Consider the following 11,868-nt stretch of genomic DNA (forward strand, 5'->3'; position numbering starts at 1 on the left):
AACTTTCCTCTCTGCTTCTTTGGTATGCTGGGGGGAAAGCAGAAAGTGTTAGTGGGGCAGATGGAGACCCTGGGACAATAGTCACAGCTGCTGGAACAAGGATGGTTGTAGCTATGGGGAGGAAGACCTGGGTCAAGGGAATGAAGAGGATTGGGGTGAAAGTAGGTGAGGACCGGAGTCTGGGGTCAGGGACAGGGGACCTGAAAGGGTGGAAATCAAGTCCAGGTGAGCTCTGCATGGAGAGCGAGTCACTGCCTTGAGCAAGGAACAAAAAGTTATCCCTCCAGCACTTAAAAGGGGCCTACAGGAAAGCTGGGGAGGGACTCTTGATCAGGAAGCAGAGCAATAGGACAAGGGGGAACAGTTTTAAGCTGAAAGAGGGGTGAGTTAGATGAGATCTCAGGAAGGAATCTTTTATCCTGAGGGAGGGAAACCCTGGCTCAGGTTGCCCAGAGAAGCTGTGTTTTTATCCTGAGGGTGGGAAATCCTGGCCCAGGTTGCCCAGAGAAGCTGTGGCTGCCCCATCCCTGGAGGTGTTCAAGAGCAGGTTGGAGGGGGCTTTGAGCAACCTGGTCTGGTGGGAGGTGTCCCTGCCCAGGGCAGGGGGTGGGACTTTAAGATCTTCGTTCTTTAAGATCCCTTCCTACTCTAACCATTCTATGGTTCTATGATGTAAGAAAACTTGAGATACCCATTGCCCTCTTTTACTGTTGACAAGAGGAGAAAGAGTAGCAGCTTTTGGAAATCCATGCTTGGCTGGTCAGGCTGCATGAGGCCCGGGGGGTTGGGTCCCATTGGAACTAACACTACTGCAGAGAGGGGTAAGGAGGTTTGCCTGCCCTGGCACCAATGGTAGAGGGGACCCTAGAGATAAGCACAGACCTGTCTCCAGTCTGATGTCCAGCCATGTGCTCACTGTCAAGCAAATCTCACTTATTAGGTGCTGTTAAACCAACATACAAATTTAGCAAGTAAATCTGGAAGATTCAGCCTTCCACAGCTCACTCATCCATAGCACAACATTTGCCAACCTGCAGCTGTCCATTAACACCCATTGTGGCATTGCAGCTGATTTCACAACATTTTTCTTGCTGACTGAGCCCTTACTCTGATCTGCAAAACCAACCCAACATCGGGCGGATGCTACTGGTGAGATTCTAGAGTGAACCGAGTTCAAACAGCCATAGGTACCAGAGCAGACAAAATGTCTCTGCAGGAACAGAAAATGCAGTTTTGAAGTGCTAGGAGCAGTTTGAAAGAGACGGCAGGACCAAAGCTATTGCAGAGATAATAAATCAGGACTATTCCCAACACTACAAGAATCAGAACTTTTCAAATCACCATTCACATACGCTATTGTTTCCTTTTTTGTACATTTCTTTGATGTATCTTACTCACAGCTTGCTATCTCTAACTCCATTGTACTCGTATCAGATGTCGTGCAGATCATACCAATGCTTCCCAAAGACATGCCAACCTTTTGCTCAGATTTCCTCTTTGGTCACCTGAACAGGCTTTAAGCTCCTCGCCTACCGCACCTCCCACTGACAGAGTCAGTATCTTTTCATATGGACTTCAATAAGAATTGCCAACCTGACCATTCACCTTTCATTAGCACACAGGGGTGAGTGTAACGTTCTGCCTTGGATTTATTCTGTACTTTATTCTGCAACACAGGAAGGTTTATCTGCAGAGCTGTTCCTTCTGGAAAATTACACGGACTGGCACTTAAATGGTGTAGCACTAGCAACACACCCACTTCCAACACACACGTACTGTACAATGCTGTTAGTCCCCGACGCTTAGATTCATCCTGAAGAGTGAAAGAGCGGGAGAGACGCAGCCCTGAGCCCCTCATTTCTATTCCCCATGGCCTCTTTACATGAGCTTTCCCCCGAGAGGGGCAAAGCCAAAGGAACCAAGTCCTTCCCGAGACCATTACGATCTCCATAATGGGCCTGGCTGGCTATAGATGGAGGAGCCCAGGTATGTTGTACTCTTATTGATTTTGACCCTTCCATTTCTGTACATTTGGGAGCAGCCTTTGTTTCTGTTAAAGGTGCTACTTCTATATTCTCTTTTCCAGGACTGAGGAGGAGAGGGCTGAGGCTGGGGACCTGAGGTTACAGTGCCTCCATAGCTGCTCCCCAAATAGTAAGTGACCATGGCTCGAATATGTCCGATGCACAATGGCTTGTACCGTCCCCACGCTGGCTCCTCGGGGTTAAGAATAAGGTTTGGAGTAGGAAGTTATTTAAATAGAGGTTTTTAACTTTCCCAGTCAGCATTGCCCAAATGGTAATCAGCTAGCATATGAACAGCACCAAATTCTCCAGGATTCAATTTAGGATGTGCACATATCCTATAATTTTATGTTATCTCAAGAAGCTGTGACTTCATAGTAGTTTAAAAATATGCTCTAATTTACACCTGTATAACTTTCATTATCACTACCTTTTTTCATCTATATTTATCACCAATTCATGATGATGCATGCTATTGAATATAAAAAAGATTGAAAGCAGCTTTGGTAGACAATAACATTAGTATAATTAATGCCATTTCTTGCACTTACTCAGAAAATTGCTATGCTTTTATTCAGCGTTTGCAAAAAATCTTACTTTAAGCTATGGGAATCAGTTGGGGGAAAGTGGTTGTGCAGTTTCATGCATCTATTTCCTTGCAAAGAAAGCAAGTGATTCCTCATTCAGCAGGTGGGAGACTTGGGAAAGGGACTTGCTGACTCTGCGCTATTAACATTTGGAAACCTCACAGCATTTTGCTGCCTCTGTCATGCCAAGATGCACATCTCGGCCACATCCTCATGGAAACCTGGTATCCATAATCCTAAGAACTGAGGGTCCTGACCCCTCATCAGACCTGCTGGAACAGCTCTCCAGTCCCGTGTCACTGCAGGTGGCCTCCCCACAGGCACGAGAGTGTGAGCACTGCTCTCTAGCTCAGGTTGTCATCACCTCACTTGTTAACTCCTGCTCCTTGAAAATGTTATGTCAGTTACGGACCTTTCCACAGGCAGAGCCACATCCTTTGTTTTCACTGAAATGAATGTTTTCACTGAAAAGGCCTGAAAATGTCTATTAGTACAAAATTGATCTGGGCCATATTTCCCAAGAAAATTCCCTGCCTGCCAAGCTACTGGCGACCGCTCAGACATGCTTATTTTGTTATGAAGACTGTCCAAAGGCCTTTTTTCCAAGGAACAAATAACAATTCTTGACATTAGGTGTTCCAAGGAATAGCAACAAGGCTCTATTGGTCCTACGCCCAGCCCTGCCCCAGTACTTCCATGTAAGGGACACAGAGCTTACCTCCAGAGGTGCTGGCACCGCTGTGAAGGCAAACTGCAAACGAGAAGTCCGGGCTCAGGTTAAAGAACAGTGGCTGTGCCTCAATATTACATCAGTTTCAGCTTCACATCAGTTACCTACTATAATGAAATCAGATCAATATTAATAAAATAACAAATGAAGTTCTGCTCTCAGTTCACAGTTTACTTATGAATCCAACTTAAGCTTCAGAATCTTTATTATTCATGCTTATTAGGGAGGAAACACCATTAGTTACTGCTGTTCAGGATGGCACAAAGCCTCATGACCTTCAGATGAAAGTCTTGTTCCTGGAACAAGCCTCACCAAGCCATAGCTGGCCTGTACCTGACCAGAGGATTCTCCTTAACCTTGTTCCTAACTTCATTCACTCCCACTTTCCTTTGTCTCGTTACCCGTGCACTGGGCTCATGGCCAGCAGAGAACTGAGTTGTTCTGAGTCCTTTTTGAACCCTTCCCAAAAAGGCACTCCTGTACCAGTAGGACAGAAGGACATATCACCAGAAGTTATTCCTGCTGCTCACTTCAACCAGCATGTCATTCCCTGGAGGACTTGTCAGCTGCCCTCCCCTAGAAATGCTCTGAGGCTGCTCTAATTTGAACCAAAGAGCATGTAAGGAATATTCACTCATCCTTGGACACCATGATTTTTTCTGTCCTTCCACAAAGACAAAACAGGGAACGTGGTCCTTGTTGAGAGGCAGGGATTTTTGGGGAGTGCTGCTGAAGTAAAAACTTTAAATAAAGGAACGAGAGAAGGACATATCATCACCAGAAGTTATTCCTGCTGCTCACTTCAACCAGCATGTCATTCCCTGGAGGACTTGTCAGCTGCCCTCCCCTAGAAATGCTCTGAGGCTGCTCTAATTTGAACCAAAGAGCATGTAAGGAATATTCACTCATCCTTGGACACCATGATTTTTTCTGTCCTTCCACAAAGACAAAACAGGGAACGTGGTCCTTGTTGAGAGGCAGGGATTTTTGGGGAGTGCTGCTGAAGTAAAAACTTTAAATAAAGGAACGACACCAAGCAATCATAGAAGACAATCACTGACTGGCCAGATGATTTCAGAAGAGAAAATATTAAAGGTTTGCAAGCAGCCCAGGAGCACTGTGAGAGCACAGGTAGCACAGGGCCTTATACCAGGCCAGGATCTCAGGTTCCTCTGTTGGCAAGACTAAGGGCCTTATGTCAGGCCAGGACCAGGGCAGGATCTCAGGTTCCTCTGTTGGCAAGACTAAGCTATCTGTTTTAAGAAGCAGCCTTAAATTATAAATTTCATCAGAAGCTTGATTCCAGAGGAATCTTGATCAGGGCAATGCAATATTCATTCCTGATAATTCTATCTTGAACCATTTAATGTCCATCACTAAACTATAGTTTTCCTTTAACAGGGTTTAAACTTGCCTGAGCTGGGCAAAGAACAGCATCAGGGAGCTCTAGCTATAAATTGGCATCCTCCACTCTGACCAAGCCACCTTCCTGTGCAAACATATGGCGCTGGCCCCTATATAATCTGAGATTCCCAACCATGGTTTGATCATACCAAACTTAGCGTGTCCATTGCAAAGCTCTGAACACTTTTAATAGTCTATTTGCTGTCATTTTTGACCTTGGAGGTCTCAGCTTTTTCTTTCAGATGTGCAGGGCTGGGAGACCTCGATGTACTGGTTGTGCAGTTGCTACACAAAAATGATACAAAGAAAAGTTTCACATTAGGACTTCTTTTTTTTATGCTATTATGCAGTTATTTATTACCCCTAAATGCTCACTGTTATTAGGTTCCAGACAGCAATTGGTACCTGATTTCAGACATTTGTATGTCTGTGCCACTTCCACCCTCTCCTCCAGTCTTCTCCCACCACTAGGTGTTAATAGGATGAACCTGCTACTCAGATCAATGTGGGGGGGACCCACAGGGCAGATGGGAGAGATATGGGTGACAGAAGTAGAACAAGGTGTAAGAGAGATGCAGGAGAAATGTCACAAAGGGTAAAGAGGAGATGGGTAGCTCAGAAGAGACCAGACCCTAACAGAGGAGAGCATATTGTTGCTGTCTGTGGCTAAAAGCCTTGGTTGTCATTTCAGACAGATCAACCCAGGGTCCAAGATACCAGCTTTTCTTGTAGAGAATGGAAAGACTATTCAAAAATGTATTCAGCATTAAAAAATAAATAAATTATATAGTCACTGTTTTGGCAGTGTGGGCATTTTAGCAGGGTCACCTGACAAAAAGGAGGCCTTGAAAAAACTTATTTTATTCTCATATCAACACCCTGCAGGCATTTCCCCTGGGTCCATCCCACAGCTCTGCTACCATCCTCCCACCCCTGACTGTCTACAGTAAGATTTATGCAACCAGCTCCAGTGCTTCACCGTAAAACATATTGTCATTTTTCTCTATTCAAACAAGATCATCGAAAGAACTCTACATTTAAAACATGGTGGAAATGATTCACAAAACCAAGAATATCCAGAGTTTTTTCTTGGTTGCAAGTGCCACAGAAGGAAAGCGGTGCTGGATTTGCAGGCAACTTTCAAATATCTCCAAATTTTGAGCTACAAAAAGTCTATTGCACAAGCTCAGCTGGAGAGGGCAAGGCACAGACGGCAGACAAGGTCACTCTGACAACGGGGAACATGCTTTATATGCTGAGCAGCACAGGGCTGGAGGGAGGCAGACAACAAGGGCTTGACGCATTTGAAGTGTCGCTCAAAGTTGAGTCAAGGTTTCTCCTCGTGGAGGTACCTGACAGCTGCAATCACCTTCCTATTTCATGTCAGCATTGATTTCGACTCCAGGTCTTGCAATTCTTCCTGTAATTTATTCACTTCATAGTGATTCACTACATAAAAACAGGTGGAAAAAAATCCCCTCTGATAAAGCACCATGGTTACAGATCTCGGATCCAGCCTTGCTACACTGAAAGCAATGGGAATTTCACTCCTGTCTTTGGGCAAACCCTTACCCACGAGCAGACTCCAAAGTTACGGGGCTCAGTTCCATCCTCATTTACCTCTGCTAAAATCTAGACTGACATTTTGCTTTAAACAAGCTTCAAATTGCTTCTTAAGCAACCGGCTCCTCTGCTTCTGAGATAAGCCTGATGATAAAAGTAAATTCAGTCCCATGTTTAGCACTGCAGCCAGTGAAAATTAAAAGGTGGAAAAGGAAAGCAAAATGAAGTTTATAATGCTTTTTTGTTTCCTCTAGTGCACAGGTGAATTGGAAATGTTTCTTATATAAATTTCAGTGAGATTAGTTATGAAACATGTTTTCTGTCACTCTTTTAAATTGCATCTCCTACAGCTAATCCTGGATTTATGAAAAAAACCAACAAACCTAAACCCAAAAACAAAACACCACAAAAAATCCATCCCTGTCCAACACTGGTAAAGATGTGGAGTCTTTCAGGTTGTATGTGCACCCAAACAGCCTTTCAGTTACTGTGCATAGGTCTGCCCCCCAGAATGTAGGTAGGGATTATTGCTCACTTACTGTTCAGATAGTTTAACACTGTAAAATATTTGAGGACAAATACATATATTTTTAACAACAAAAAAACATTACAACATGCATTTATTTTAGTTGCCTTAAGCTGGGGTCAAAATATTTGAGGACAAATACATACATTTTTAACAAAAAAAAAAAAAAAATTACAACGTGCATTTATTTTAGTTGCCTTAAGCTGGGGTTTGCTTTTGTTGGAATAAGTTTCCTACACTTTGCTACAGCAAAAGGTATTTCCTGAATGTGGGGTTCTGTAGCAAAGCTTAAGGAATGCCTGAGATTCGGCTCTGATTTAAATACCCAGTAATTTTGTGTCCTTTGTACCAAAAGATCACCCTTTTCCACTCCTCCTCTTGGTCCCAGAGCAGCCCATGAACCAGCAGACAGCTCTCTCCCCACCCACCTATGCTGGGGTGCACTCCTTTGGCCAGAAGCTCTAGCTCAAGATCCTCACAAGTTTACCAGATTTTTGGGGCTCTCTGGCAAGAAATGACCAACCAACTTCACCTGTGCCAAATTCCAGCTTTCTGAACACCTCCACAGTGTGACCAAACCCACTACGAGCCATCCTTCCTCGTTTTTAGGAGAGACTGAGAAACTGCAGCTCAGTTCACAAAGCCAACACAACCAAGGTGCCCAGCCCCAGCTGCCCTCGCTCCCACACTCTGCTCTTCCAAAGGCCTGTGCTGCCCTTTGGGATCTGTTGGGAGCCATCCATCCGAGCCACAGGGCTGCAACTAACACTGGGGTTCCTTTAAAAACCCTCTTATTTATCAGGGACTCTCCTGCAACAGGCACTATAAAATCAGTATGGAAGGGGAAGGCTCCAACGGAAGAGACGGATGAGATGGGACTCGGGAGAAAAGCGAAAAGAGAGAGGGAAACTGTGGGGGAAATAAGTTATTTTCATAGTTAGGCAGCATCACTGAATGACAGAATAACACAGGGCTGACAGGGCCTCTGGAGGGCTCCAGCCCAGCCCCTTGCTCACATGATGTCCATTAGGATCCGGCTGCTTAGTTCCTTGTCCGGTTGAGTCCTGAACACCTCCGAGGATGGAGATCCCAATAACTCTCTCTTGGCCTCTGTCCCAGTGTTTGAACACCTCTAGGGTGAAAAAGTTTTTCCTCCTATCTGGCAATTCTTGTCTTCCACCCCTGTTCAGCCAGTTTATGAAAGCCAGGCAATTCTGTGGACATGTACTCCTGCACACATGTATGTTCTTGTTTTCTCTCCTGCCTTTTATATAACTCATTTAATGCTTTTTTTTTGGCTCCGGTTTTATGCAGTAGCTCTGCTACTGTCTGCTTTTCCAATTATAAAACCTCTAAATTTGATTTAAACCTGATAATTATGCTGTGATCTAGCAAAGGCCTTAATTAGCCCTACTGAAGCCTAGGTGTGAGGCATCCTCTTTAGGACCTTAAAAAATGGGCATTTAATTGCATCCAACACTGAGAAAGGTGCAGGGAGGTGAAGTGATTAAGTAGCTAATTCAAGCCACTGGTACTAACAGGATGGGACTTCACGCACTACATCTCGTATAACCCATCCAGAGCAGGATTTTCTGCTCCACCACAAGAGAAAGATGAATATACCAGTTGGTCACTGGTATTGCTCCAAAAGCTTTTCACGTCCTTTGGCTGTTAGAAATCCCGAATCATGATCTGCACAGCGCTCCCCCTCAAGGTCAAGGCATTTCTAGCTGCATTCACTACCCATCAGGACAATTCTGGTCTAGGGGGGTACCTCTTGCTCTCTGGCTATTAGTCTTGTCCAACTAAGTAAAATTTAGTCATAGGAAAAAAAAATAATAAAGCACTGGGACCTCTCCCACCTGGCAGCAGCCAGGAGACAAGTACAGGAAGGAATATTCAGGAGGGTTGGTTTGTCATCCCATGCACTTGGCATTTCCAGCCACCTGAAATAGGTAGTCAGCCCTGTACACAGCCTACAGCTTAGGAGGGGGGAAAGAAAAGTCCTTAACACACTGAACTGTATAGAGGAAGTGTCCTGTAATGTCACCACAGGAACAATGATGTCATTCTGTGCTGCCCTTCTATTTTAATCTTGCCTGTTTATTCATCCCCTAATTCACTGTGTAACCGTGCAGAGCTACCAGGAGACTAAAGCCTGTGGGTCTAAGGTGAAGGCAGGTCTTCATGCTTTGCAGGGACGATCAAGGGCAGGTGCTGTGGCCACCTGCAAGCCAGGTTTTACTCTCTCACATTCTTACTGGGATTTGTCACAGTCAATATGCCAGTAGCTTTCCTCCCTTCCTTTCCTTCCCCAGCACCAGATCCCTGGTTGTCACAGAGCTGTGTGACTTTTGGGAAGGTGAACATTGATGTGCCAGGGATTATCACGCTGATGATAGCTGACGAATGCTTAGCTGGCACCAGGAAGGAATGGGTCCTGAATTTAAGTGCCTTATTCTCAAACACTTTGCTCTTGGTCATGAGAAGCAAAGGGTTTTATACAGACATGAGATGCATATCAGCCTCTGGGGAAAGGCAGTTATGGGAAACAGACTTAAAATTGTTCCAAAATAGGCCTACAATTGTCTTATAAGCCTTTAGCCCAGTCCAGAGGAAAAAGTCTGTGTTTATCTTTCTTTAGGGCTTCACAACACCCAGCTCTAAATGTCACTAGCACGCAGAGGAACAGGAGTGACCATAATGCTCAGAAAATACCCCCATTCGCTACGTCAAGCTCTTCCAGTGACATATCAAGCAGCTCTTCACTTTCATCAGAACCGACCAGCCAGATCTCCATGGTTCAGGATCAAACCCTGCTGGACATTGCCTCCATCGCTAGATTGGCCCCGGGAGAATCACCAAACCCTCAACCATTTGAGCAAAGAGAGGAAATTTTAGCAATATCGTGTTCCAGCCCACTGGGAGCAAGGACTATTCCAGCACCTCGCCCAGCCAGCCCCAGGCTCAGTCTAACCCCCAGCTCAGCCAAGCCACAGCAATACTCTGACTCCTCACCGCTCAGTCCAGGGATCAACGCAACCTCCTCCTACACCTTCTGTCCTCACACAGCACAGAGCGTACGAGCTTCAGCATCGGATCACACACCGACCCCAACCAGGACAAGCACAAGGCCTCCAGCAACAACGACTCCTGAAGACAGTTCCCAGTCTCCTGGCTATTCTAAAACTGGATTAAAGAATACAGGAAAGGGTTTTGAATCAGATCTGGAAGATCCTGATCATGAACGGTATGTATCCAGACCATACACATGTTTAAGTCCTCAAATGACTCAACTTTGTATAGGGTCATTCAGAGCCCCTCATGAAAAAAAATTAAATATCTTTTATGATTTAAACGTACCCAGTCTTTGTTTTCCAGTAACTACCCAGTGCTCCCACTAAACCCTGTTATCCAAGAAGCAAAACACCACATTTTCCATCCATTCATTTAGCTCTCCAGACCCAATTACAGACCATCCCTGGGCCGGGTTGTCAACCTCAGCTCCTCTAACAGCTTTAAGGTGCCTCATTTCCTTCCAAAGGAGAAAGCACATCTCTCCCTGTAGTAGCAGAGAGAAACTCTGCTGGTGCCATGAAGCCTGACAGATAAGAGCTGGGGATGGTATTCGGTGACATGGCCGGTGTCTCCCTTCTCAAACCTCAGGCTCTGCGGTCCGACCCCAGGCAAGCTGGGCTGATTGCACTCCTCTCAACTCCACACTGTGTCTGCCACTTCTTTCCTTGGCAGGAGATTTGTAACCACGAAGGAATTCCAAGCCATGGAGAAAGAACTTGAGGATGTAAAAGAAGAACTGAAATGCTTGAAGTGGAAAGTGAGACACATTGGTGAGACTGTGCAGCCCCTGGCTGAAGACAGCAAGCGTTACAACGGCTACACCCTGACGGAGCTCAAGGCCATGGTGCAGTCTGAAGATGACCCTTACAAGGCTGCACACAAGATCCTAACCGCGCTCTTCAGCGACGTCTGCTTGCTACAGCACTCAGTCACTGACCAGGCCTGCAACTCCCGGTCTCTGCCCAAGCCCAAACTGGACCCAGAGCTGTACACGGTGTACTGTGACATTCTGAAAAGCATATTCCCTGGAATTAGCAGCCAGACCTTGAGGGAAGAGACACAACACGTGCAGAAAAGCAGCCAGAAAGAAGTGCAATAACACCAGAGCCCACAAGATGTTCTGCAAAGTGACAAGTCTCTAATGATTTTAGAGGGCTGAACTGTAGTAGGTACCGTTGGTTGAGTCTATCCCTTTTAGGTGTGAATCATCCGTAAAGGTATTGGTGAGCTCTGAGCCCTTCATGCCACTTGCCCAATGAAATGGGGTGGGAAGGCATTCTGCATAATTCCCACTTTTTAGAAAAAAATTGCCCCCTTGGTGTTCTCTTTCAATGTATGGACATTTCCTTGTTTCCAGCAACTACAAAGGCTGACAAAAGAATCCAGAGAAGGCACCGTATGTCTAAGCAAGGGCCTTCTCCCAGCCCCAAACAGACCAACCAACCAGCATCTGGGTAGTTTCTATTTTCTAGAGTATATCATTCATTAAATAACATTACTTGTTAGAAAATTGTGCCTGTTCTTTTTTATTGATTTTTTTTTTTTGGTCTAAAAATGCTTTGCACATCAAATCGATTAACAATCATAACTTGAAACCACACAGGGATGAGAGCTGGGCATGCAGCAAACCACCTTCCCTGCCCATCTGCACCCCGGGGTACACAGGAAGAACATGGATGGGGCTTTGAGCAGCCTGGTCTAGTGGGAGGTGTCCCCCCATGGCAGGAGTTTGGAAGAAGATGATCTTTAAGGTCCCTTCCGACTCAAACCATTCTGTATTCTATGAACACCAGGACACAAGTGTTGGCAGCTTGGACCCAGCAGATCTCCATCCAGGTAACTGGGGGCCAGGGTGTAAAATATGCATATGTCCCTAAATCACCAACCCACCAGTGAAACAGGTAGAGGTCTGTGACCTCCACCTCTCCCCATCTCCTATGACTGAGCTGACAGAGC

The 11,868-nt window shown here is 45.5% G+C and overlaps 1 protein-coding gene across 2 annotated transcripts in view; it reads left to right on the forward strand.

Moving 5' to 3' along the window:
• GSG1L (GSG1-like) overlaps positions 1-11,422 on the forward strand; it is a 57,286-nt gene extending 45,864 nt beyond the window's left edge. The window contains exons 5-6 of one of the 2 annotated variants that reach the window (XM_014936730.1): positions 9,479-10,084; positions 10,585-11,422. In XM_014936730.1, the coding sequence (XP_014792216.1) occupies positions 9,479-10,084; positions 10,585-11,011 (1,033 nt within the window). In that variant the 3' untranslated portion in view covers positions 11,012-11,422. Of the gene's footprint in view, positions 1-2,086; positions 2,155-9,478; positions 10,085-10,584 lie in introns of those variants that run through there. The other variant, XM_014936731.1, reaches the window with a different exon arrangement.
• Positions 11,423-11,868: the final 446 nt, after the last annotated feature.

The sequence above is a fragment of the Calidris pugnax genome, unplaced genomic scaffold, assembly GCF_001431845.1.
Source record: "Calidris pugnax isolate Ruff unplaced genomic scaffold, ASM143184v1 scaffold17, whole genome shotgun sequence".
In the NCBI taxonomy this organism is placed as follows: domain Eukaryota; kingdom Metazoa; phylum Chordata; class Aves; order Charadriiformes; family Scolopacidae; genus Calidris; species Calidris pugnax.